General features: G+C 50.6%; 1 protein-coding gene across 11 annotated transcripts in view; it reads right to left on the bottom strand.

Annotated features, from left to right (window-relative positions):
- The window catches only part of TSPAN11 (tetraspanin 11), a 74,946-nt gene that overhangs the window by 23,659 nt on the left and 29,418 nt on the right, over positions 1 to 21,869 (bottom strand). For all 11 annotated transcript variants that reach the window (XR_013364434.1, XR_013364436.1, XR_013364435.1 and 8 more), the window contains exons 2-3: positions 18,968 to 19,062; positions 6,937 to 7,128 (exon numbers count right to left, since the gene is read on the bottom strand). Coding sequence is in view for 8 of the 11 variants with exons in the window: in XM_077871436.1 (XP_077727562.1) it covers positions 6,937 to 7,128; positions 18,968 to 19,051 (276 nt within the window). In the remaining 3 variants the exon portion in view is untranslated. The remainder of the gene's footprint in view (positions 1 to 6,936; positions 7,129 to 18,967; positions 19,063 to 21,869) is intronic.

Genomic DNA, 21,869 nt, shown 5'->3' with positions numbered 1-21,869 from the left:
GGCTTCTGGCTGCAGAGAGAAAGCCACATACTCCAACCAGCTTTGCTAGTAATGACGGTGACCTTTTGCTGCCATCTCTCCGTCTCCTGGGTCTTATTTTTCAATTGATTGTAAATGCCCCTTAAAACCTCAGCATGATGTGTGGGAGACGGAGTAGGGCACGACATGTCAATACGGAGGCACCAACTTCAAAGCCAGGACCAGGACATGGCATGAGACGAGCGCATCCAGACAGCTGTCCAGCCACCACTACTGTCCCAGGCCAAGGGGCGTGGGGAGGCCTGCGGCCGCTGCCACAATGGGAATGAGGTGTGGATCAGACGCAGCTCATCGATGGGGCGGGGGGGGGTCCTGCTCTCTGCCTCCCCCAGGGCTCTTGGCAGGGCATGAATCTCTTCAGAGCTGGACAGTACACACTGTCCATCAGGCCTCACTAGCTATGGGGCCTTAGGAGAAGATTTTTCCCCTTGGGATCAGTTTCCCCTAGCTGCCAGCTCACTTCCAGGCCACCCTTGCTAGGTGTCTGCTTGTGGAGTAAGATCCATTTGAACACTGGTGGGAGGGACACATCACCGGAAAGGCAGAAACATCTGCATGTACAGAAATGCTTGCAAGGGGGTTGTGAGGGGCTACCTGGGGCTCAGATCTCCTGCAACCCCAGTCATCAGGGCCTGGACTAGGCTTCAGTAGGTGAGAGGGACGCGAGCATGTCTCCTTCCTGTTACATGGCTAAACTCACAATCTGCTAAGGAAGAGTAAGGAACCGAATGGTGGGGAGGAGTCATCCAGAGTTAAGCAAACTCTTGCATTTGGGATATAAATAGATGATGTTTAGCAACCATCCCCTGTGCCCCCCCCCTCCCCGGCAACACAGACACACGTGTGCACCTGCACTGTCTCTAAGCCTCCCCGGCCAGCCCTACTCTGAGTGAGACTTGCTTGGGCCCCAGCTGGGGCAGGGTTGGGGGATGGGGGATACAGAGAGCCACGATGATGGGGTGATCATCTATCCACACATAACTGAGTTGAACTTTCTCCCACTAGGCCAGCACATTTTCTTTGGTGCATTAACAGAGCTGCTTTCTGCCACACTGCCTGTATCCTCAAGCTTGCCCTTCACTTTTAAGTGGATCAGGGCACAGGCAGCTGCTAACTGATCCCAAGTTCTCCACATGCTTCACTTTTCACCTGGAATGCAAACCCTGAGGTCCTGAATCGCAAGATAGGTGAAAGCCCATTCCCTGTGTTGCAAGCATCCCAAAGGGAGGTGCAAAGCTAGCCTGGGGCAGCAGAGAAGGCCCTGGAGCAAAACTCAGGTATTGACTGGGCATCTACGTGACCTTAGGCAAGTCTCTGACTCTCTTTGAAGGACCTCGGCAGGCCCTGCTGGGAGAGGCAGGGTACAGGCTGGCTGAATGGGTCTTTGAGGAGCCCTTGCCTCCGGACTCTGAGGGTATTCTGCATCCTACTTCCTTGTGAGGAGCCTCGGCGAGAGTCATCCCGTCCATTTCCCTGCCTCTACTGCACCAGGAGAGGAGGTTCAGATCAACCATACAGGACCAGGAGAGGCTATCCTGCTCTGATGCAGAGGACAGCCTTGGCTGTAGGATCCATTCTTTTGAAGGCTGTGGGCAGCTGACTCAAAGGTCAAAGTGCTACCAACCAGATGAGGCTATGACCACCTCAGCTGGATGGCTGATGGAATGCTGACAAAGTAATGTGAGCCTGACAAATGAGCAATGGGGAGACACAGTCAACCTCCCCTCTGCTCCCCGGGCACCAGGATCCTTCCTCCATTATCAGCTTCTATCAAGGAAGTGGTCCTGCCCAAGCTGTGGGGACCCTGGGAGTAATGGCCCTAAGAATAACTCCATTTATTTAGGTTCCTCCTCAAAGGAGCTTGGTCATGGTGATGGTGATGTAAATGATAATTATAGCCACATTTTATGATCTTTATATAATGTGGTGACTCGTTTCCTAAGCCTTAGAATACTCCCTCGTTCTCTTCATACCTTAACCCCTAGATAAACATAGGGATCACAAGGTGGCCAGAAGTGGCTGAGTGACTTTCCTGAGTCCCAGAGTAAGTTGGGCAAGCTTACTACAACTTGCTTTTCTTTCTTTCTTTTTTTTTTTTTTTAAGATTTCATTTATTTATTTATTTATTCATGAGAGACAGAGAGAGAGAGAGAGAGGCAGAGACACAGGTAGAGGGAGAAGCAGGCTCCATGCAGGAAGCCTGACGTGGGACTCGATCCCGGGTCTCCAGGATCAGGCCCTGGGCTGAAAGCAGCGCTAAACCGCTCAGCCACCTGGGCTGCCCCTACAACTTGCTTTTGAACCACAGTCCTTGATTCTAGATCTCATTGCCCTGGCTAACCAACTGTGAATATACTTGATGGAAGTGTTGCAGTCTGGGGTCTCATATTCAGAAATCGGTTCTAGCACTTCTTACACTTTAATCCATCCCCTAAATATAAAAGAGCCCCTGACAAGGACCCAGTTTAGCCTGAACTATTCATCATAATCTTCATTTGGCTTAAAATATAAAAGTTTTCAGAGCCCGTATTCAAAAATCTAAAAATATCCCTTTCTTTTGATCAGGGTGGTGTCTGTCCTGGTCACCGGCCTTAGGCTTAGATGGCCTGAATTATCTGGCTCCCTCATGCAGCCTTCGCTAAGACAGGAGATCTGGTGTAAATAATTTAAACCCCATTCCCTTTCCCCTGTGCAGATTTCCTACACCGCGCCGGGCGGCATTTCAACACCAGCAAAGATGTGCTATTCCTGTCTCTGATGAACGCTTCCTTCTTAGGAAAGTGACTTTAGGGGCTGCAGAGGTGCTAGGAGGAGGGGCTCGGACCAGGGCAGATGTGGTGCCATGTGAGCTGGACTGTCTCACTCCGGGTCCTTCTCAGGGAACGTCTGATGTCCGGCCTTGCCCTCTGCCTGGTCCAAGCTGGATCCACATCACTCAGATGCCTGGTCTTTCATCTTTCCCTTTTCTCTTTGGGGACCACTTTGTGCAGAGCCAGACTCACTGCATTTCTCCTTTGGAGTTTCCTGCAGCCCTTTAGCTGATGAAAGATTTCAAAAGGAAGTTAGACGAGGAGGGGGAAAGCATGAAATGAGAGCAGCAAGGAGCCTCCAGGAACCACAGAACACTTTCAAACTGCCTGAACGGCATCACTTGTATCTGAACAGGAGCGTGAGTTTAAAAGTTCCTACTTGTCCTAGCCACCTTCTTGGTTAAACAGTCAAGTGCTCAATGATTCAGGGGCTGACAGGCCAGGATGTGGGTCTCTCAGAACCGCTGCTTCACCTGTGTTCTGTCCTTGGGACGGTTCTGTCTGGTTCTTTCAGAGGGGGCAGGGACAAGCAAAGGGAGAAGATTCCAGGCTTCAAGGTTTGCTGTCTGCTAGCCTGCTGCCCCTGGACTGGTGGCTGTGCATGAGCACTTTTTCCTGCCCTCACTTTCAAGCTGGTGATGTGTCTGGTCAGTGATGCTGGGCCACAGAGGTCAGAGGCATGGGATCAGTTCTGTTGGGATGGAAGAGAGAGCAGACCACGGGCTGGGGGATGTCAGGCAGGGCTGAGAAGAAGGAGGGCGTCTAGCCCTAGCCCATCCAGCAGCCCATCCACCATCCATCCTGGTGCCCAAGCTCTGCCTCAAGGTCCAAGGGGATGAGGAAACCTCTAGTTTGTTGACCCTCCAAAGGGCGAGCTGAGAGGTAGATGTGCACCGTCCTGCAGCCAAGCCCGAGGCCCTGGCCTTCCAGAAGTCCTCACATCTTCCCTGCACAGCTCTGGGTATGGAGTTTGGTCCTCCCCAGGCAGGTTGTGGCTGGATGCTGGAGACATCAGCTTTCTTAATGGCAGGGGCTGGAGGGCGGCAGACCTTGCTAATGGATGGTATAGGATGGGAGTGAAGAGGTGGCCGTGATGGGTGGCTCACAGAGCAGAATGCTGCCAGTTACCAACCCTTGGGCTTTCCTAGTGGTCTTTGAGCTCTTATGAGTAGACTGGTCTCCAAAGAGGCCGATAATGCTGAGCATCCCTCATTAATGCCCAGGTGACCCACACTTGCCAGTCCAATGTCTTTGGACTGGGACCTCTGGATGGAGTGCTGGACCTGATGGCCCTCAAGCTCCCTTCTACATGGTCATGCTCTGACACACTCTGTTATTTCCTTTTTTTTTTTTTTTCACTCTGTTATTTCCATATACTATAATGAAAGCAAGGAACTGCTAGGCCTCCCCACAATTCCTCCTCCCCCATCGCCCCCTTGTCTCCTGCTCTAGTATTCCAGCTGGGTTCCATAGGGAGCTCCCTCTTGTACCCACCCTGACCTCTGAAAGCAGCTGCTCTGTGCTGACATCCACAGATACGGAGTCCATGTCCCGCCACCCACATTAGCCCACTCGGCGTCCCATCCCTCTGCCTCCCACCCTGTCTGGCCTCCCTATGATGTGTATTCTTATTGGCAATTCTAACAGACTGGACTTCACAGCTCCAGCACTTACTTTCTCCACATCTCCCAGGCCAGCTTGCTCATCTGCGCAGTGGGGTGAATGATGCCTTTGAGGCAGGCTAGCCGGGGGGACGTGAGCAATGGCCCGGGAGACAGACCTAGCTGCTCACTAGCAGTATGGCCTCTGGCAAATTGCTTAACCTATTTGCGGCCTTCCTCACTTACAATGCACACCGTGAAAGTAAACACCTCACAGGGCTGGGTGAGGGTTAACTGAGCTAAATGCAGTGTTTAGAACAGTGCTCGGTGCAGAGTTCACAAAGATTATGACTTTGCAGGGCTGCTGTTGTAAGGGCAGAGGGAGGTGGCTCTCAATGAGCAGCACCCATTCATGTTAGAATTGCACCCTGGGTGGACAGCGGGGCGCTGTTTCCCAAGGCTGAGGAAGTGATGTGGGACCTTTAGAGGGGACCATTAGAGTGAAGATGGCTCTAAGTGAGAAGGAAGATTGCCAAGTGAGGGCCTTCCTTCCTGGGCTGCAAAGGTGAGTCCTTACTCTTCCTTGTGGAAGGAAGGGGCAGCTGGAGATCACAGGGCTCGGTGTGGGCCAGAGGGCTCAGCCTGAAGCCTTAGGCCAAGCCAAAGGCCCCATGTCCTAAAGGGTCAGTGCTGAGCAGAAGAGAGGTAGATCCACAGAGAAGGTAGGGAATAGGATCTCTCTGGGCCCAGTAGCCCCCAGTTCCTGTAAGGGCTGGACTTTCTCCCCAGGCCATATAGCACAGGCCCACTCATGGAGTCATGCCCCGTGTCTTCATTCAGCTAATGCTGATCAGATCAGGGATGTCCAGCAGGCTTGCAAGGACTCATGCCAGGCCATGTGAGGGAGGGCTGGTAGGTGCGGGGCCAGCTCAGGGCACACCTGTCCCAGTGCTGTTAGGACCACTCACGTCAAAGCCCACGCTCTAGTGGCTGGTCCCCTGTGGGACTTTGCCCTGCTGGTGGGCCACCATCCATGTGACCTGCACCTTGGCCCTGGGCTATCCCTCAGAGCAGAATTAAACAATTTTTCCAGGCAGGGGAGAGCCATCCTGCCGAGCCTATGCACAGGTGCTTTTGTATCCTCAGCTAAATAACTAGGTCACCACTGATGCGAGAGTCTTCAGGGGACAGCTCCTCTGCTGCCTCCTGCTCCCTTGGTTGGATGTATAAGGGTACAGGGAAGCAGGGTGGAGAGAGCACAGCCTTCAAGGCTTCTTCCTGTGACCTGATTCCATTCAGGCTCAACCTGATTTCTCATCGAGACTCGGGCTGGTTCTGGCCCTTCCCTGCTAAGTCCACGTGTTCTGTGGCCTCCCTTGCTCCCCCCAGAGGAGGCTTGGCCCTCGGGAGGAGATTAAAATGGGAGAGATGCCACCCAGGCACCAGGGAGCCTGCCCAAGCAAAGGGTGCAGAGAAGCAAGGAGGTGGGTTTGGCTTCTGCCCCTGCCCATCCCACCTTGGCTTCTTTTCCTGACACGATGAGCTGGCTGTGGATGGACAGTCTTCCCAGCTTCAAGGAGACTGTCCTGCCCACAATGTCACCCATGAAATTCTCTTGCCCAAATAATTGAACCTGTGTTTGATCACACTTCTAAATTCAACTGCCAGGAGAACACTTTAAATGATGTCCTAAGGATACAATCAGAAAATCAGAGTGGGAGAAACCATAGAAGAGATGACCTGGTTCCTTCCAACAAATAAACTGCAAACAAGATGAAAGAGAGAGAGAGAGAGAGAGAGAGAAAGAGAGAGAGAGAGAGAAGGGTAGTGGAGCTGAGAGACTGAAAGAGACTCAGGAGACAAACTGCCCAATCTTAATACATGGACCTAATTTAGGTTTCAATTCAAACAAACTGAAAAACAGAAAGAACAGTTTATGGGTCATTTGGGGAAACCTGAAACTGCCTGGCTATTTCATGGTACTAAGGGATGACTGGTAATTGTTTTTGGGTGTGATCATGGTGTTGTCATGATTTCTAAAGAAGGACTGTTCAGTTCTAGGGGGGCTCACTGAAATATTACAAACCACACGCTGTCTGGGAGCCAAGGGGAGGGAGGCAGGAAGTAGGGAGGGAACAAAGTTGTTGAGTCTGAGTGATGGGACAGGCGGCTTCACTATCACGTTCATTTCTGTCTATCTTTGAAAAGCACTGTGAAAACATCCAGAAGGAAGAGGAGGAGGAGGGAAGTGGAAAGGTAGGGTGGAATGGAAGATGAAGGAGCAGCAGGTGCCACCAGGACTGGAGTAGGTGCTAAGGACCTGGAGACTGTGGCCAACAGCAGTCTCGAGGGCGACTGTCCCTCTCTGGCTTTCCCCAGGCCTCTTTGCAGGGGCCTCCACCGCGTGCTGGGGGCTCTCAGGACAGGAGCCCAATGCGGGGGGGGGCAGGGTGTGGGCTGGGGGCTCCGGCAGGCAGGGCACTCACCGTGGAGAGGCAGCTCCTATCCTCCCGGATGATGGCGCCGAAGCCCAGGAAGCCGGTCACCATGACAAGAGCCCCCGCGAAGATGAGGATGTAGGCGGATGCAGCGAAGGTGCTGGAGGCCAGGATGCTGAGGTAGCCGCTCTTCTCCACCAGGGTCCAGACGCCCACGGCCAGGACGGTGGCCCCGCCCACCTGCGGGAAAGCCTGGGTCAGGGCAGGAATCCTCGGCTTCCACGGCGCGGCGCGGGCTGGACCTGCTGTGCCGCTCACTCTGCTTTTAAAATTTGTTTTCTTCGAAGTGCTTTTTATTTCCTTCTAGATTTTATTTATTTATTCATGAGAGACACACAGAGAGAGGCAGAGACACAGGCAGAGGGAGAAGCAGGCTCCCTCTTCCAAGTCCCAATGTGGGACTTGATCCCAGGATCTGAGCCAAAGGCAGATGCTCAACCACTGAGCCACCCAGGTGCCCCTGGAAGTCCTCAGCACCTCCAGCAGGTAAGAGAGACAGGTTGAAGAACGTCACACAGCTGCGCCACTCCAAACAGAACAGGAGAGGCTAATGTGCCACATTTCTTCAATTCCACAATGCACATCTCTCCCCAGCCCCATTTGAACATCTCTATAAATGAGATGCATCTCATGATTAATGGCATCTTATGATGATAGTCGGCTGCGCTTTTTCTTAGTGGTATAGCAAACAATGGCATATCTCACAACTGGTGGCATCCTAGATTCAGTGAAATTCTGGACTACAATAGGTTTTGAAATTCCCTGTGAGCGTACATTCTCTTCGGCCCATACAGTGTCCATGACCAGGGAGGGAGTTCCTGAGTTTGGCTCAATGGAACTGTGTCAAGAGAGGGTTTCCAGCAAAAGAACCTGCTCATATTCTTTCTGACCCCCACCCCTGCTGCCACGATACGACTGAAAGGCTGGGGTGAGGGTCCCAACTTCACCTAGCTAGCCGTGTGGCCTAAACATAGTCAGTTTCTTCATATCCCAAATAAGGGGCTGTATCAGACTAGTGATTCCCCGCCTAGAGCATCAAGGCCAACTCTGATTACTTTTTCCTGTGGATCTCATATTTTGAAGGCTTTTGCCTTCCAAATACAGTGAATTAATTAAGTAATAATTCATTTCTCATTTTTTATTAATCAAAGGCACATGGGAGCACCGGAAGAGATTCTGAGCAGCATGAAACAGTCAATGTGACCATTTTGCATTGATCTTTTAAGAGGTGGTCTCTTTATAGAAATACACACATTATCCATTATCTGTCAGGTATGTCAATCCCACAGGCTGAGAATCAAATTCAGGATCCTCCATCTGGTCATGTGTGGGCTTGACTGGGGATGCTTTATCTGTTGCGGGACATGGAACCCACTGAAAATCTGATAAAAAGCTTTGGACACTTTGGCCAGAGAAATGGTAAGCCACATAAAATAATGTGTTCAGGTTTGGGATTTGAAGTCTAATCTTGTAGCACACAACAAGCCCTGGTGTAGACAGGTCTCTAAGGCTTCCTTCACTTGGGCACCCAGAGAAAGTGGCATTTCTCACCCAGACTGCACAGTCACCTGGAAGTACAGGTGACAAAATCCAATCACACCTGGAATCTCTGGGAGTGGGATCCAGGTGTGAATATTTTATTATATTCCCAGGTACCTCTGAGGAGAACCACGGCGTGGGTTCCATATTTAATGGAGGGTCACAGTGTCCTGTCCCTTTCCCCCAGGAGGCAGCACTGTGCTGAATCTCACAGAAGATGCTACTTCCTGGAAGATTCTGGGGCCTGTCCTAGGCGTCCCTACCTGGATAGCTCTGGACATTTGTTCAGGACTTGAACTCCATCCTTTTTCCTGTCTGTATTAGGATGTTTGCTTTGGTAGGAGCTTTTAGGTTGAAGGTGGGGTAATGAGGAGCAGAGTTTCCAGTCTAAAGGGATGAAAACCCTATTACGAAAAAAAAGTAAAAAAAAAAAAAAAAAAACAACAACCCACCCATGGAGCTCCCGGAGGAAGGAGTAGGGGGCTGTAAGAAATGGAGCCCCGGGAGAGGAATAGTACTGATGCTACTAATGGAGGGCTGCTCTCTTCCAGAGTTCTTCTTGCCAGTCACAGAAAGGGCTGGAATCTTGAAAAGCAGGGAGAGCCCACAAGTCATCCAGGGTGGCAGCAGGGCCCCTAGCCATAAGGGAGGGGGTGGTCTGGAAATGACCCAAAGGGACCCACCACCTTGATTAAGGTCTGGAGAACAAATCCATACTTGTTCCGATGTCCATGGCAACACCAACCCTCTCCTGAGATGTCACATCCAGTGGAGAAGTTAGTGTCTACAGGGGATTTGCCCATCAGGAACAAAAAAGTTTCAAGTCCTCCAGGGCGTCTCCTGCTTGGGACTTGGTGAGCTCTTCAGAAAACAATTTTGCATCTGGACAGGCAAAGTAAAAGTTGCTAAATGTTGGAATGGGTCACCAGTGGGGTACTGGGAGGCCGAAGTCAGCAGGTCTGGGTTCTGGCCCCGGCTGTACCCCTGCCTACCCATGTGACTGCGTGGCAGACATGTCACTTGGTGAAGCCTCAGTTTCTTCATCTGTAAAATGGTGCTGCAGGATGCAAGTATCTCTGAGGTCTCTTCCACACGGGTAAAATGTCCCTATTAGTACCAGGGGCCAGCCTGCTGCCAATGCTCCTCCGGCAAGACGCTTCTAGACCAGCGGCCCATGGCCTTCACAATCAAGGCATGTGGACACTGCCTAGGTCAGAGGGAAGAGCAGTGGACAGGGGACCAGGAGGAACACTGCTGGGTGGCAGAGACACATCTGACCCTAACGAGCTACTTCAACTGCTGCTATGTGCATAGAGTTGATTCAACTGTATTTGGCTCCTTACAGAAACTGTGGAATATTAACTACATTTTTCAAAACCATAGCCTGTAGCCGATTAGCCAGAAAGCCCCACGGAGGGAGAAGCTCTTGCTGGTGAAGACCCAGGCAGTCCGGGAGGGCCATGGCGGGTCACCCACGCCTTGTAATTTTCAGAGCTTCCAATATAGAGAAGAGAAACATTGCCAGAATGTTCTCTAAAAAGGAGAAGGATTGGCCCGAGCAGCTGCACATGGCTGGGCCCTGACAGATGCAGGTGGCAGCAAACCACTGCCCACTACCCCCAGTCCCATCAGGCAGAGGATATAAAAGTAATTGCAGGATTTTCTTTGTTAGGCTACTGACGGGTTTCTGTGCTGGGATCTGGGGGATGGAGTGGTGGGGTGGGGCAGGGGCCAGGACTGTGGGGCTCTCAGTAAGGAAGGGTCCCCCAGACCAGAGTTCTCTGCCCTCAGTGGGAGGGAAGCCCATGGTATGGGGAGGCTGGAACACACAGGGTACCATGCAGTTCACCTCTGTACATGTTTGCTGGGAGCCTCCAAAGTGCCAAGCTCCATGCTGGACTGGAGAGGTTTTGGAGCTAGAGGTAGGTTCACCCATTTAGAACTACACTCAGAGCTCCTTCACCCCTGGCCAGTCTCATCAGTGGCACCACCATCTGCCCAGAGCAGAACCCCTAGGGTCACTCTGGACTCCTTACTCTCCTACCATGTGCTCATCCCCATCTGTCCTCCCACCATGTTCTTTTTTAACCATGCACTGGTCTGGCTTTGGCTCCTTGCCTCCCCACGCCTGTATCAGCAGCTTCCCTGCCCCTGCTCAACCCAGAGGCAAGAGTGTCATGCTTCAAATACCGATCCACCAGGCAACCCCACCAAAAAATTGCCCCTGGCTCCCTGGCACCCAGAGCATCAAGCCCAAACTCCAGCATGGCTTCACATATAGCCAGAGCCTGATTAATGACCAACAGCCCCCAGGGCCAGGCAAACATTTCTCCCAGCTCCCCCCATGCTCCTGTGGCCTTGGCGCCAGTTCTGTTTGAGCTGACTCTTCAAGGGTAGGCTTGTCCTGCTAAAAGCAACTTTCCACTTCAAGGCATTCTTTTCTTGGCTCTTTGGTTTTAAAGAGCTTTTGGTAAAATAAATCGGAGCACTATTTTCCCTCTCTCCCCAAACCAATTGACAAGAGGAGAGGTCATGGGATTTACTGAGGGTTGGAGCCGGGAAGGGACTTAACACTACCTGTTCCTCCTTCAAACCCAGCTCAGAACCTGCAGGGAACCTACCCCAGTCTTGCAAATCATCCCGTCCTCCCCATGGCTTCCATGCCTTATACAGGTGTCTAGAGTGACGCGTGTCATGGCATATTTGTTGTATTTGTCACTTTGTCTCCCTTTTAGCCTTTTGGTGAAATCTCACCCATCTTAGTATCCTGAGCAGAGCACTACACAAGGCAGTGCCCGGTAACTCCCTAGAGAAGGAGGGAGGGAGGAACAGAGGAAAGAATAAAGTCTGGCCCCTTTTATATTCTGGATGAAGAAACAATGGCTCGGAGAGGTGACTTCCCAAGGTGCCATCAGTAGCCAGGGGCCAAGTAGGGACTAGAACTCAAGAGCCTGATTGGCCAGTTCAGTTCCAATTTTACCAGCTGGGCTGCTGATCCACACAGAGCTGCTCTGCCCATGAAGCCATTCACTCTGCTCAGGGCTGTCACCACAGGCTTCCTCCTTGACTGGTGTCCCCCACAATGGCCCTGTGAGGACCACATGTGCATCTCCCCTGAGTATGAGCCTGTCCCCCTGCAAGGATGCCCTCAACTCCAAGGGGGTCCTGTGACTTTAGTATCTTAAAGAAGTGGGGGGGGGGGCGGGCAGCAGAAGAACCAACCGTGGGACCCCTCCTCTGTGCTGTCACAGATGACATGACCTGGGAGGCAGGCAGAGGCCTGTTCAGTGGGAGGAATATGGGAAAGCGAAGGGCTTTCTACCCTCTGCAGGAAAGGGAGCAGAGCTCTTCCTTCCTACACTCCATGGGAGTCCTAGAGAGGTGTCCTGAAGTCACCTCACTCCCCTGGCTGGGACACACGTCCTCCACCATCACTGCCTCCTGTGTTGGCTCACTGTCTCCTCTAAGGGATCTGGGGGTTCCCTGGAGGCCAAGTCCCACTGGTCCCCAAGAGAAGCACCAATACCTCAGACAACACCCTGGAGCAGCACAGAGCTTTGGGAGCAGCCAGCTCTTCCCCCCTGTTCTCCCATAGCCTGGCATAGCTCCTGGGAGGCTGGGAAAGTTTTGATTATTAACACAGCCAAGCAGATAATTAAAATAATAAATTAGGGAACAACATTTGCAGGGGTGATGGGAGCTATAGGGAGCCATGCAGGAAACGGGAGGGAAGAAAAGCATTTCTGAGGCACCACGTAGGGAAGCCTGATCCTGTTTTCTTTTTAGGGTCGAGGAGGAGGGATGAAGGTGTTGGTATTTTTGGTTCCTGACCCAGAGCCAAGGGGGGGCCTCCCTTGCCCAGTGAGAAGGTTCCAATCAATACTGGGTTATTTGAAATTCCAGGGGGTGGGGTGGAGTCAGGGATAGGGTGATAGTGAAGGATGGGGGATCAGGCATGGGTTGAGTGTTGGGGGCCGGGGGCCAGAGGTGGGACAGAGCTTGGGCACAGAAGATGGGTGTCTATTGTGGTGTTTCCTATGTTTTACTTAGATTCTTCATACTCTGCATGTCTGAATGCCTACACCATTGAAACATCCTAATTCAAGTTCAATCTTGAACCTTGGGGCCATTTTGGATTCCAAGTAAGCATCAGAGGAGCAGGTCTATGGCTGTAATCATTGATCAGTGGCCTCTGCAGATGGGAAGAGCACTGGACTTTGAGTCAGAAAACCCAGAAGTAACATAGGTTTCTACCAACCATGTGAGCCTCAGTTTCCTCTCTACAAAATGGGAATGGAGATATAAAAGAGTGGATGTAAGAATCAATGCAAAGGGTAATCTGATTCAGAACCCTCAAATTGTGCAAGCACAGCACAGCTGATTGGGAGGCAGGTAGACTAGGCTTAACGGCTCATTGAGACTACCAGGCCTGGCATGTGACCACTGGCATCTGCATCCTGCCCGAGTCAGGGTGGAGGTAGGGCCCATTTGCACCATCCGACTGCTCCGGGTTTTGAAACTTTGGAATTTAGCCCATTAGGGCTGTGAAATCAATTTGGTGGGGTCATAACCTGCATCAAAAAACAAAACAAAACAAAACGAAATGCCACCACGTTGAAGAGAAAATATCAGACTGCATTGTGCCCAGTAAGGGTAAGTTTGCTTTCCTGCACAATTCTTCATGTAAGCATTCTTATGCTTCCATGTATTTCTTACATGGGTCATGATCCCTGAAGTCTTAAGTCCAGTGTTAATGGGCATGGAAAGCTATAAATGAGTCTACTCAAATAGCTACACACACAAGCCAAGCACCAAGCGTGTGTCAGAAACTGTGCTATTTCCCCAAATGTTTATCTTTAATTCTTACAGGGTTTTTTTTTTCTTTTTTCTTTTTTTTAAATTTTTTTTATTTATTTATGATTATCACAGAGAGAGAGAGAGAGAGAGACGCAGAGACACAGGCAGAGGGAGAAGCAGGCTCAATGCACTGGGAGCCCGACGTGGGATTTGATCCCGGGTCTCCAGGATCGCGCCCTGGGCCAAAGGCAGGCGCCAAACCGCTGCACCACCCAGGGATCCCTTTACAGGGTTTTTAAAAAAGATTTATTTATTTGAGAGAGGGAGAAAGAGAGCGAGCCCATGCGAGTGAGGGAGAGGCAGAGGGAGGGAATCTCCAGCAGACTCCCGAGGAACCTGACATGGCCCCAAGTTCATGACCTAAGCTGGAACCAAGAGTCAGATGCCTAACTGACTGAGCCACCCAGGTGCCCCTAATTCTTACAGGTTTTTGACACTCCCATGGAAGATAAGAAAAAAGTGAAGTTCAGAGAGAGTAAGTGGCTTGCCTGTGTTGGCCTGCTCAAGTTACCATGATAAAATACCACAGCTGGGAGGCTTCAGCAATAGAAATGTATTCCCATCTCACATTTCTGGGGCTGTAAGTCCCACGATAAAGTGCTGACCCATTCAGTGTTGGACAGGACCCCCTTCCCTGACAGCTGCCTCCCTACCGTGTGCTTTGCTCATACAACCCGTCCTCTGTGCACACTGATAGAGATCTCTCTCTTCCTCCACTGGTAAGGCCACTAGTCTTATTGGATTAGGACCCCACCCTTCTGCCTTCATTTAACCTGAATTACCTGCTCAAAGCCCCATCTCCAAATATAGTCACGCTGGGGCTTAGGACTTCAACGTATGAATTCTGAACGTTAGGGTCACAGTTCAGTCCCTAGCAACTAATGTCCCATGGCAAATAATTAAGATCTCGATTTGAACCCACACTTGAGCCCAAGTCTTCCCAGCATGCTCTGCTGTCTCACTAACCCACATAGACCCCAAAGACAGTGAGGGAGAGTGCAGGACTTGGAGTTGGTGGCGAGGTAGGCTTAGGGTGGAAGAGGGCTGGGCTCCAGCTCTGGCTTTCTGGGCATGCCGCTCCTGGCACTGCACAGTGGGGCTCTGACAGCGCTGCCCAGGGTTGCGGGGGTGCTGGGAAGGTGAAACAGAATGGGGAGGTGAAGGCCTTGCACAGAGGAAGCCTGCAACAGTAAGTGCCATGCATCATAGGGACTCCGTCCACTGATGCATTCCAGGTGCCTAGCACAGTGCTTCCTAAACATTGGGGATGGAGTTTTATTGTTATTATAATACCATTGTTATTATTGACCAGGATGCCTGGGTGTCAATGCTAGCTTTCTTTACCACCACTGTAAGATCCTTTGGGCAAGATCCTAAACTGGGTGAGCCTGTTCCCTGCCTAAGGATAATGGCCATACAGACCACGGGGGTTGATTTGAGGATCGTGTGACATAATCCGAAGAAAGTCTTTCTCCAGTGGTGCCTTACAAATGCTAGGCATCATATCTGCCCCGAGGAAGGGCTTTTTAAAAATCTTCTCTGTGCTCGATTTGGACAGAATATGGCAAGAGGATGTACAGGGAAGGAACACTGTTTTGGGGGAGAAAGGGAGTTTGAGTGTTCACCCCAATCATAGTAGAAGGGCACTCTGCCCCTGCCGTCTGGGCTCGCTCTGTGTCTGCACAGGGTAGTGGTGGTAGCAAGGGGTGTCAGGGAGAAGTAGCTGGAAGATCCTCCCTGATGCTCTGTATTAGAGTCAAAGGAGAAGGCAGAAGGAGTGGGAGCACTGACCAGTGTAGACACTCGCATTGTTGTGTGTCCTGTAAGAGGGGCTCAGATGGAGGGCCGGCAGCCGGACTCTGGGGTGTACGTGGGGGGATCATTCTTTTGTGGGAAGGGGTCCTCAACGACACAGCCCCCTTCGTAGGGAATGCTGGTAAATTCCCAGGGCCTTGGCGTGCTACAAAATGTATGACATTGTGCTCTGCGTGGGAGGAGATGGGCCAGCAGTCTGTCCCATATCTACTTCTGAGGAGACAGCAGCGCATCCAGGGGACAATGCCAGGATGTCCTTGGACTGGAGACCGAGGCCTGAACATCCCCAAACTGACCATCTGTTATAAGGTGGACGAGGCCTGGCTGAATGGGTCCCTGGGAAACTGGTCCATGTCCATCCAGGCCACCAGGCAGGGGTATTTTTAACCCAGAGCAAAGAGATCTCTATGCGGGAAGCTGACCCTCCCTGGGAGCTGCTCTGGTAACATGCTTGCTGCCCATCTGCCTAGGCTGCCACCCTCATGTCCCTCTCCCTACCACTCCCAAGGGAATGCAAGCACTGAGTGGACAGACTCTGGCCTGCTCTGGCTGGAAGAGCCCCTAGGGGTGGTCACAGGCAGTGCATGCAAGGTCAGGGCACTTCCAAAGATATTCTGGGCCGAGTGCCTCACAACAACAGCCATCTGGCCCTGCCAGCTACTGTCCTCTCTCTTTTCCTGGGGCCCAGCAGGTATTGTCTACATGGAGTACCTACTTCCTCGGCCCCTGCCCCCACTACTCTCCTGGGAGTTCTCTCAATACAGCCACCAATAAACTGTGTGGTCACACCTAATGGCCACTTTCCAGGCCTTAAAATACTTGATAGGTCCTGTCCCTTTAACACGCCAGCCCTGCCTCCCAGTCTCCTGCTTCTGGGACACTGTTCCTCCTGCTTTGCCTCCCCCTCCTCACCTGCTCTGACCTCCCCTCCTCCAGCCTCCCTGGGGGACCCCTCCTGTCGGCTTGCCTGGGGCTTTCCTGGTGGCAGCACTGAAGGTCTCACAACCTAGGAGCTCCCTTGGTTAGGGCAAATGGGGCCAGTCTCCATGCTGTCTTTGGGGGTCCTTACCTACTTCTGTGCCTGCAGCCACCATCTGGGTGGGAACGATCCAGACTTCCCATGAGCCAACTTCCCACGGAGCATCCCTGCTCATATGTCTTCTGGCAACTCAAACTCACTATGCCACCATCCAAATTCTCCTTCTGACGCCAAACTGCTCGTCCTTCTGGTCTACCACTGCAGTGAGGGGCTTCACCATCCACCCAATCTTTCCTCTCAACCAGCTCATGACCTAGTTTTACCTCCCAAGTCCCTTGCTTGTCTCCAAATATTTCCATTCCTGGTGTCACTCCCATGGGGCAGGTCACCACCATCTCTTGTCCTGATTAGGGCCAAATCTAGAGGGGATTTCAGCGGGGATCATCCCTAAGTAGTGAACATTATAGCTTGAATTGTGTCCCCAGAAAGGTTTGTTGAAGTCCTAACCCTGGGACCTGTGAATGGGACCTTATTTGGCAATAGAGTCTTTGCAGATGGAATCAAGTTACAATGGGGTCATCAGGGTAGGCCCTGATCCAATATGAGTAGGGTCTTTCTAAGGAAAGGACAATGCCACATAAAGACAGAGACACGCAGGAAGAACAGCACAGGCTGGCAGACACAGAGATTGGAATCAAGAATTCCAAGAATGCCCAAGAATGCCAAGAATTGCCGGCCACCACCAGAATTTAGGAAGAGTCCAGGAAAGATTCTACCCAGAGTCTCAGAGGGAGCATGGCCCCAACGATACCTTGATTTTGGACTTATGGCCTCCTGAGCTGTGAGAGGCTAAATTCCTATGGTTTAAAACCACCCAGTTTATGATACTCCATTATGGCAGCTCTATGAAGCTAATTTACTGAGATACAGGCAATTTTTGTTTTATTTATACTTTGCGGTATTTCAGGGATCATCAATGGTGGAGACATAGGCTTTTATGATACGGAAAAGCATACTTATTCCTAAAAAAAAAAATCCTCACTCAGCGAGAATCTTAAGCACTCTATTGGATTTATCTCTAAGAATCAAAACTACCTGCACCCACACAGCTTACTGATCGCATCAGCGTGGCTTTGTTTAGTCCGCTGGTTTCATCAACCCAGCTTTACTATTCCGGGAAACTCTTGCTCAGGAAGATAAAAGTTGCAAATAAAATAAGTTCATTGTTTGTTTTAGGGACTTTGCAAAAGGCATTTAAACAAGCATCAAATGATTCCACTTTTTAACAGATAGCATCAAATGAGCGTCTACTCTCCAAGGCTCTCCCAAACTCTGGCCATGCTGTGCCCACCAATCCTTAACTACCATGTCACGATCCTTCGGGGTTTTAACACATTGCCCCATCTCAAGCAATTTCATTAGTCTTAGCGAAAGGCCCAGAACACATAGATATAACCTATCTGTGCCTTTGCTTCTCTGACATGTTTCTAAGACTCTGTCAAGGGAGGGCATTGCTTCCCTGGGGAAGCAGGAACCTCAGATCTGCTCTCTCAGCAGGCTGATTTGGTGTTTTTTCAGGCCTTCTATTGCTAACATATCTGAAATGTTGCATTTACGGAATGCCTTCTACATGCAGAGACCGAGCAAAGCACTTAACATGTACCATTCTAGGGCACCTGCTAATCGAATTGTTAAAAGATAAATTGAGGTATATTAAACATTTTAAGAGCTTCTTTGAGCAGAAATTGATTCCAATTGAGCAGCAGTCAATCTAGCAGATAGAAAGGAGCTCCAATGAGTTTGTACCAAATGAAAGACTTTTATAGCCAGATGGGTGTGGGAATAAGGCTGTTATATTTGACAAAGAAGCAGGTTGGTTATTGCAAGGTTACTTCCCTTTACGGGAAGGCAGATGGGTTACCTAACTAGTGCTCATCAGGCGATTCCTGATTGATGGTTTAAGATGTCATTTCTAGGAGAGCCAAGACTGTAAGTATCGGTTTGGTGACATTAAGCTTAGCATGAGTGACTCCGTTTGGGGCCTGTTGTCTTATTTTTAATAAATCCCAAGCAGGTAGAAATGATTCTCATTTTGTAGCTGGGAAAGACTCAACCAATGTTAAGTGGCTTGCCTCCAGGTCATCCCATTAGTAAACAGCAGACCCTAGCAAAGCCTGCTCTCCCAGGACCCTTCTGCCTCTCCAAGTTAAGGGAGACTGTAAAACAAAATACACACACGCATTCCAGGGTCTGGTTATTTTGGGGGAACCGATGATATTCTGCTCTCAATTACTCTGATAATTGCCTCAAGTAGACAGACTCCACTCCTCCTGGAAGACCTCAGCGAATAAGCTTCCTGAGAGGAGTCACCATGGCGGTCATTCCCATGGCCCCAGCCTTGTGCCCCAGGACTTTGGTTTCTCTTCCCTGGGCTTGGAGAATGTTAACCATGAGAGGCAAATGGCCTTCCATGGAAAACGAGCAATTATTTCAGGCAGGCACATTTCCCACAAGGCACTGGTACAACAAGTTAGCAGGGAAGAAAGAGCTGGACCCGTTGTACAGCAGGCTGAACACAAAGCTCATTGTGATGTTTATGCATCCTCTATTCAGATGCCATGTGGTCCGGACTCTACGCCAACCTGCAGACCAGATTCTTTTCTTCCCCCTCAGTAGCAAATGTACATATTTGCTTTAAAGTAGGCAGAATTTGCCCATGGGTGGTCTTTGATTTGGAAGAAATCAACCTGAGTGGTGACTCACAAAAAGCAAAGGTGATCTGACTCACTCCGTGCTGGGCCAGGGGATGTGTGTGCACAATTCACTTACCCAGAAGAAGAAGTTAAAGACGAAGAGTAAATACTTCAGGTAGACGATTAGCCAGTCGTCCTGCTCCACCTTGTAACGGGCCATGGTTGCTGGGCCTGCAAAGAAGACACATGCGCTGGCAGGGGGCATTGCGGAGAACCACCTTGCCCTTCCCAGAGCCAGAGCCCCTTCCTAACCTCTTTGGCTAGGTGGGTCGGAGGCTGTGGGTATAAAACCTGGGAGCAAAGATCAGGGAAATATAAAGGCTGACGGATGCACAATAGACGTGAACTGGGCAGAATTTTCTAGGCTCTCTGGATCTTGGTTTTGCCCCTTTGCCATGACTCTAACCTACAAGTCTTCCTACAGACTTTGCACTGGTCTTGTTGCATTCATACTCCCCTCTGCTGTGTCACCAGGGTCACAGGACTAGATGTACCTGTTTTACACACACACACACACACACACACACACACACGCGTCTCCTCATGCACACCTGGCATGCCTGCTTGGCCCTGGACTCTGGCACTCAGGACCTCTGTGTGCCCAGGTGAGGCATGAGCTCCAGATCAGACAGTCCACACTGGAAAGGACCTCAACTTCACCCACTCCACCCCACTGGTCCCCTGTACCTCGACTTTCCAAACGAGGAAGTAGAGCAGCAGACCTAGTCATTTGGCAGAAGGAAGTACAAGAGCTCTGCAGTCTGACTCCCTGGGTTCAACCCAGGTCTGCCACAAGATACGCGAGACTCTGGGCAAGTCATGCAACCTCCCGTTCCTCAGTGTCATCATCTGTAGCAGAGATGATAATGATGCCTACATTGAAGGCTTGTTTAGAAGATTAAATCTATGTGAGGTGCTTAGCATAATCCTTGGCACACATTAAGTGCTCAATAAATGTTAGCCATTACTATTAGCATGCATAGCAGGGATTAGGACCCAGGACTCCAGCCCTAAAATTCCTAGTGTTTGCCCTGGAGACATGCTCCCTCTCCTTGTCCTGATGCCCACTGATGGAGTCCCTGGGAACTGCGACATAGGTGGGGTGACACAGGTAGAGGAGGTTCACTGCACCTGGTAGTCCTAAGTGCTTCTCAGTGACTCTGAACAACGACCCTTGTACTTTCTTCTTCTCCTGGGCACCCACCTGTGCTCTAACACTCAGAGTGGCTGCTCCCTGAGTAACTGGCTGTCTCGAGGGAACCTCTTTTATTATTATTTAAAAAAAAATTTTTTTTGGAACCTCTTTTAATCTAGAAACATAAGCAATGGGGCACTGGCTTTGCTCCCTTACATCTCTTTCTCCCTCACTGCCCCCCTCCAGCCACCCCTCCTTGCCACCACCCCACTCCTTTTCCTGGGTCAGTGCTGGGCCAAGCCCAGATCATTCCTCCTAAACCACCATTCTGCCTTTTATTTCAAGCTCCTGGGCTCCTAAGACAGGGAGAGGAAGAGAGAAAGGAAAAGGTGGCTTATTTGGGATTTCTATTTGCAGAACTTGAAGAAGGTAATTTAAGAGTTTTAGTCTTCTGGTTAAAAAAGGACAAAACCCATTTTTCTCCAATTTTGTCTGAGAGGCAGTGTGGTGGAAAAAAAAATACAGAAGGAGAAAAAAGGAAGCCTATAAAAAAATGTGCAAAACATGGTGACAGATGGGGTCAGCTGGGCGACTGGAACCGGAGCTATTATGCGGTCATTCCACAGGTGGCCCTGACAAGAGCTCCTCTGCACCAGCGTGGGCCATTAGCAACTGGACAGTTTGTTTGGGGCCTGGCCTCTCCTGTCTGTAGCTCTCCTCCCAAACAGGGCCCACAGAACCATGCCACAGACTCTTCTAGACCTGTAAACTGAGGAGTCAGGACCCTCTAAAGGAAAATCGTATTTCTGAAAAAGGAGTTGAGGCAGAAGACAGGATTTAACAAAAAGAAACACATTTTTAAAGGTAAAATTTCACCCATTAGTGGTAGAGACAGAACCACAGAATGTCAGGGTCATGGGAAATTTTGGGTTCATTAAGTCGACCTTCTGCGGAGACGGAATGTCCCCACTAACACTCTCTAAAGTGACATGACTAATTGCTGGTAGCAGTTTCCTATCCCCCACTGCACCCCTGCTATGGGTAGGGCCCCGTTCTGGGGGTGGCAGAGGCCCTGGAGAAGTTGGCAGTACCAGCTTGGAGCCAGATGCTTGGATCTAAAAGCTAGCCTTGTCATTTCTCGGCTGTGTGACCTCGGGTAAGTTACCTGACCTGTCTGTGCAGCTCACATTTATTGTCCACTTATTATGTGCTAGGAACAGAATTAAGTGCTTTATACATGTCATCTTATCCCATCTTCCCAACAGACCTAGGAAGTACAAGTTACTCCCATTTTGAAAAATCAGGTAACAGAGGCTTAGCTAGTTACATAAGCCGTCCAGAGTCACATAGCAAGTAAGAGGCAGAGGCAGGAGAGAGTGCAGAGCGTCTGACCTGCCCAAGGTCTTACCAGTTGGGCGTGGCTCTCAGAACCAGAGCTATCGGGGGAGGCATTGAGGAAGGGACACAGATGGCTGGTTTCCTTGATACGTGTTCTCTCCTTTGGCCTCAGGACCAGAATCCCTCAGTGCTAGTGGGTACTGGCCACCTGGAGCAGACACTGCCCGGCACCCCTTCCTGTGGGGTGCAGCAGGGTTAACTCCTGGCATGTAGGCAGAAGTGCTGTACGCAGTTTCTTAGAGGTCTCATTTTGGGGGCATATGTTTCACGTGCATTTGAATAAATGACATGAAAACTGCCGTTGTAGGGTACGGAACTCTGTGTGCTCGTGAGGCCAAATTTGTTAACAGCACTTTTCACATCTATTTCCTTACTGATTTTGTATCTGCTTGTCCCTCTCTCTGTTGAAAGACTCCCACAGTGACCATGAATTTGTCTCTCCTTC

The sequence above is a fragment of the Canis aureus genome, chromosome 25, assembly GCF_053574225.1.
Source record: "Canis aureus isolate CA01 chromosome 25, VMU_Caureus_v.1.0, whole genome shotgun sequence".
NCBI lineage: Eukaryota > Metazoa > Chordata > Mammalia > Carnivora > Canidae > Canis > Canis aureus.
This window is presented reverse-complemented; position numbering and strand designations above follow the sequence as displayed.